A 5,884-nucleotide genomic window follows, 5' to 3' on the forward strand; every position below is an offset into this window, starting at 1 on the left:
GGAAAGATAGCTGGTAGAGATGGGAAAACAAGAAGACGAAGAAGAAGAAGAGTGAGAAATGGAAGCGATTTTGGGTGGAACAATGAGTGACGGAGGGGATTTTGAGCGATAGGGGGAATCTCCAACGGTGAGTTGGATGTCCTCCAGTGGGTGGCGGCGACCAACAGCGACGGGAGACGGTGAGCTCCAAGCACGGATCCGCTATGGAAGGTCCTCCCCGTCGCAGTTTCTGGTGTGCATCCGGCGGCTCCCCCTGCCATTGCCGGCAGGCCTGCCGGACGGCATGAAGACGAAGTCGGGCGTCGGCGGGACGATTGCAGGACGGAGCCGCTTCCCCTTTCCTTTATCATGGTCGGTAGAAAACGATGGGTAGAGGCAATTGTAGCCCCAATCACAACAATAGAGGCGTGAATTTTACTAAGGAGGAGGACGCTGGTTCTGTATGGGAACGCTAGCTGTGTGTTTCTCAATAATTAAACGTTCAGGCCAGCAACCAGCATGGTTTTGATTAATGACTATTCTTTTAACATGCTTTAGAATTTATTTATTTTTATTGCACATACTCTTTAATTTCTCACAACAGTCGTAGTCCGAAAGTATGAGGCTGAGACCACACTTTGACTTGTGGTCGGTTCATTTATTAAACTTATTAACATTTGAATCTATGGGTCTAAAAAAACAATCAAACAATTTTTAAACAATCTCCTTTCGACAAATTAAAAATAATTAAATTCTCATAAAACTCCATGGCAGCATCAAATTTCGACAATTTCGCTACCGAAAGTTGTAATTCTGGGGCTTTCGAGTTAATCCAAAGCAGCCTACGTTTTACGTAACCAGTGTGCTGCCTCGATCTTCGATAAAACTACCAAAGTAAAAAAAAATATCACATTAATCCTCAAATGGTGTACATTTTCATAATCCTACCTGCTATTAATACAGTACAAATTTGTCCCCGTTCTTTCAACTTGGCGCACTTGTTCCTATTTTTTTAGTTGGAGAACAAAAACGATTCCAATACAAAGAAGAAAAGATAATAATGATTTCTGAGTGGTATAAATCTATTTTGTTGGCAGGAACGAGGAAAAAATCATACTTTTTTGTGAAAAAAAAAAATTGATCGTGTTTGACTGACGCGAGCATGGACGAGACACTTTTTCCACCATTCACGTGAAAGTCAATACGTAGGTAAGAAAGTAGACGTGTTGCCGTGTTCGTTTTGGCTCCCGAGAGATCCCCTGGTAATCTTGAAACCGATCCGACCTGCGCCCACAGGTGTACTAAAAGGAGGGCAAGTACATTCGGTTTTGCCACCAAGGTGCCCAATTCCGCCTCCTCCACCGCCACCGCCACTAGTGAAGCACAGTGAAGCCACTTTCCTCTCTCAAATCTGTATATAAGGGCTTCGTTGTCGCTGTAAGCTCCTCTCATCTGGAACTAGACATACAGAGAGTGAGAAAGAGGCGAGGAAGCTAATGGGGTCGGAGGAGCCATGGAATCGGTTGGATGGGAAGGTGGTGCTGGTGACGGGAGCATCGTCGGGGCTCGGCCGCGAGTTCTGCCTCGACCTCGCCAAGGCCGGCTGCGACGTAGTTGCCGCCGCCCGCAGGACCTCTCTCCTCCAGTCCCTCTGCGACGAGATCAACGGCATGCGTGACCGGCCGGGGAGCGGCGGGAGGAGTGGTAGGGCGGTGGCCGTTCAGCTGGACGTCAGCGCGGAGGAAGCCGCCGTGGAGGAGGCCGTCGGGAAGGCGTGGGCTGTCTTCGGAAGGATCGACGTCCTCCTTAACAATGCCGGTGTCAGAGGTGCCGTTCCCTTCCTTTTCTCTCTTTCTCTATCTCTCTTTTTTTTCAAGACATTAAATTCCGTTGCTTTTCCTCCTAGGCATTTTTTTTATTTGGAATAATTAAATAAAATCTATAGGCAGGGATTGGTATAATTTCTACAAGTCTATTTTTAGATTCTAGTAAACTTTGCATTTATGAAAAAATGCGCGTATAAATGTAGTATTTCACACACACACGCAGAGCAATTTTTACCCACTTGAGCCGACTTGGATTCTCAAACCTATACTTCCAACGGGTCGAGCATTACCGGACCCGAACTGTTCGAATCCTGGGGATTAAATCCCTGTGGAGGTCTGTCTGGATCCCTGGGGTACTATGAGGTCATGGATCTGTTGTCCAAGATTTAAGTTCCAAAGACTCTCTCTCTCTCTCTCTGTCTTTACTTGGGTATTTAAATGTTTGTTTTTTTTTCGAAAATGTTACAAAATCATATTCGTGTTGAGATGTGTAACGCAGACATGATTAAATTTTAATTTCTCCCATTTAATGGCCTATATTAAATGGGAAATATGCGGTTAAATGATTATTCGTCTTTTATTATATATACCACTAAAACATGAGCTTTTTTGGGTAAAAGTTTTTTCTTTTACATTGTTTTTCTGTAATTGTTCTACAAGTATACTGTAACAACTTGATGGAATTGACGTCTACAGTTTGAACTCACTCTGGGTTAATTTGCCATTAGTTGAGTGTTTTTTTTTTTTCTTCTTAATTTCTCCAACTTTGCAGAATGAGTTTGAAGTATGAAGCCCGATAAATCCAGGTGGCTAACTGGTGGTTTCATGTCGGTTTCTCAGGCACCATCTGTTCGCCCTTAGGTCTGACTGAAAAGGAGTGGAATCAAACGTTAAATACCAACTTAAGAGGGACTTGGCTGGTGTCTAAATGTGTGAGTAAGCTTATGATTGAAGCTCATCAGAAAGGTTCGATAATCAACGTTGCATCAATCACCGGTCTGAACCGTGGGACACTGCCTGGGGCGTTAGCCTACAGCGTCTCAAAGACTGGAGCAAACGTTGTTACGAGGGTAACTCTCCTATTTTTTAATGGTTTCAGTAAAATTCTTCTTAATTTCGATACGGACTTTGTTGGTAGAATTTTTCTTGGTTTAATGAATCTGATTTTCAAAGGGAAATATTAGCCTTTGGGTCAGATTTTAGCATGTTCTGTTTTCAGTTTTTTGGTCTACTGTATTCCGGTTGTTGGGCATCTTTTAATCACATCTGTGTTTGGTTCTTTTTTTTTCCTGGCGGCGTTCTAACTTTTTTTTGTTATTTATGATGTCTGTGAATCTTTTTTGCTTTCTTACTGCATCGAGGGCAGTCGTGAATCCAGTACTCTTTTCATTTCTTCAAGGAAAGAAATATCTGTTTACATTTCTAAATTGATCTTCATTCTTCATTTTCGAAAGAATTGGAATCTTGTGGCTTACCATATGTGGATACTAATATTGTGGACTCCGTTAATCTTGGCATTTAATTGCCGGATTCACGTCCTCTCTGCCCCTCCCAAGAAAGAAAGGGAGTAATCCCAATCGCAGTGGAGTTATGTGTTTGTGTGTTGGGGTGTGTGTGCACGCCCCTGCAAGCTGTGTTATATCTTTTGAGAAAAGAAAAGAGCTGATCTTCGTAATCCTAGAACTGGTTAAACCTCAACATGTAGTAGGAAATAGAAGGTATGTCACAGTTTTCTTTGTGACCTATGTGGCAATTGGTAAGTATTGGAGAAAGCTAAGATTGCAGAAGGATCCAAAAACTTGGTAACGCTTGTTAAGTATTTGCTGATAAGCTGCAGAGCTAGAAATGATCGATTTTGTTAGCAGATGGAAACCACTAATGAGATTCTCGTGCTACACTCATATCATGGTTGTCCTTGTAGCTCTTTCTTGATGAATGTTCCGCTATTATTCGCTGTTTAGGATCTTCTGATGATTTATGCATATGCTTACCCTTGTATCGGAACTTAATTTCTTTTGTGTTGTAACGCAGACAATGGCATTGGAGCTGGGAAAATACAATATAAGATGTAACGCCATCAACCCGGGCATCTTCAAATCTGAGATCACTGCGGGGCTGATGAAGAAAGATTGGCTGGACGTTGTCACCAGCAAAACTGTTCCTTTGGGGACTTTTGGCACTTCGGATCCAGCATTAACAACCCTTGTTCGTTATCTGGCTCATGACTGTTCTGCGTATGTCAATGGGAATAGCTTTGTTGTTGATGCTGGGGCTACGTTGCCGGGCATCCCAATCTGGTCTTCTTTATGATGCATTGTTAGGGGAGTATGCTGGCTGCCATCTTCATGGTCTTTCGGTCATACAAGTCATGGTTTACTGTAAGGGGAAACTCTTGGTGGTTGAGTTCTTCGAACTTAAGAGCTTGTAATTTTGAGGGGCTACCAACTTGCTTTCAAATCTTGTTATCTCTGCGGTGATAGATACTTAATAAAATTTGGTGTAAACAGAAGTTGTATGCCCTGTTTTTAGCAGAGGCTTGTCCCTTCAGATGGGTTTAGCTGGTTCCTTCGGCTTCCTTTATCTCGAAAGTTGAATATATCAATAGGTTTTGGTTTTCCTTTAAATTTCCGCATTATATCAAACTGCAGTGCATTGTCTAGCAAAGAACTGTTAATGAAGGTTGAAACAGATCAAGAATGCCGAGCAATAGGACATGAAATTAAAAGCCAAAAATTTCTCCTCCAAACTAATGGCAAACCAACACCTAGGAAACCGCCGATGAAGCCTCCGTCCTGCTAATGGAAAGCAAATGAAGAAACCTCCAAGGCCGTTCCAACTCCAGAAAAGCCTTTCTACCATAAAAAAAACTGTCGTTCAGTTAGCCAACCTTTGATTGAATACTAAAATGATTGGCCAGATACCACTGCCAAGCTGCGCATAAAACTTGCGCCAGTAAGAAATTCTCCAAGCGTCATAAACCTGGTCTAAGATATTAAGAAATCGATCGAGTATCAGAAACCCGGTATAAAATATTGGGGTGCAGAGATAAACTTCTAAAAAAAAAAAAAGGGTAGTCCATTTAATACCATAAACAGCAGATCTGGAATTGCCGGATCCTACAGAATATTTTGGTACAAATTTCATCATCCTTGGCTCGGTCAAGCATCAGGGATGGACCAAATTGAAAGCCAGGTTTTACATTCTGAAAGCTCATTAAGTTTGTTAGATAGAGAAAAAGAATATTTTTCACTTATTCCAAACCATCTTGTCTTCAATATGTCAGTTTCTGGAGAAATATCAAGCACAAACCTATTCCTTGCAGTCTATAAATTCCAAAGAACAACGTAAATATTCACTCTTCAGCATTTAGCAAGCCAACCTGTCTTGAATTTGCAGCCTGTCAAGTTCATGCAAGGCCATCTCTTACCCTTGAACTTAATGACAACATGTTTTCAAACCAAGGGTTCAAGCTTATGGGATAAGTACCATGAGAACACGCTTCATCTCTTTGACAATGAAGCACTTGTTCAGGGGCGCTGGGTGGGGTACCCATCGGGTACCCACAGCCTGAAACGGAACCGGCCCGAGCCGTTGTTATCCACCAGCCTGAAACGGAACCGGCGAGCCGTTGTTATGGTCCAGCGGGGTGAAAGTAATCTGGCCCGGCACAACAAAAAAAATAACTGGCTGGTTTTTATTTTTTTACTCATCATGAATAAACCAAGGGTCACTTTATTGTTATTCTTAGAAGGGTTTTTTCTCAAAATTTTATATAAAAGACTAAGGTCTCGACGGCAAGGTGGTCCGGCTCTTCTAAAGACTCAGTTCGACTCTTGAAGTGGTCACTATCACGTTCCATTGGGCTTTACCTTTGGACCGTAAAAAGTCACAAAGTATGCTCTGTGAAAACCCAAAAAGATAGACAGAAGAAAGGGAGGAAGAAGCCAGTGGCTTCTTATAGGAGCAATGAAATGAACCACTCAACAACAACAACGAACTGTGAGCTAAATATTTTTGGAAAGTGTGTAAGAATAGATAAACTATGGAAAATGTAAAAGCTCACTGGTCACCTCCTCTAT

At 42.2% G+C, this 5,884-nt stretch overlaps 1 protein-coding gene across 1 annotated transcript; it reads left to right on the plus strand.

Moving 5' to 3' along the window:
* Window positions 1–1,255: 1,255 nt before the first annotated feature.
* Window positions 1,256–4,352, plus strand: LOC116256243 (uncharacterized). Its single transcript, XM_031632543.2, has 3 exons — window positions 1,256–1,806; window positions 2,646–2,875; window positions 3,837–4,352. Exons 1-3 carry the CDS (start codon window positions 1,476–1,478, stop codon window positions 4,113–4,115), a joined length of 840 nt encoding a protein of 279 aa, XP_031488403.1. The 5' UTR covers window positions 1,256–1,475; the 3' UTR covers window positions 4,116–4,352.
* Window positions 4,353–5,884: the final 1,532 nt, after the last annotated feature.

The sequence above is a fragment of the Nymphaea colorata genome, chromosome 6, assembly GCF_008831285.2.
Source record: "Nymphaea colorata isolate Beijing-Zhang1983 chromosome 6, ASM883128v2, whole genome shotgun sequence".
NCBI classification, from domain to species: domain Eukaryota; kingdom Viridiplantae; phylum Streptophyta; class Magnoliopsida; order Nymphaeales; family Nymphaeaceae; genus Nymphaea; species Nymphaea colorata.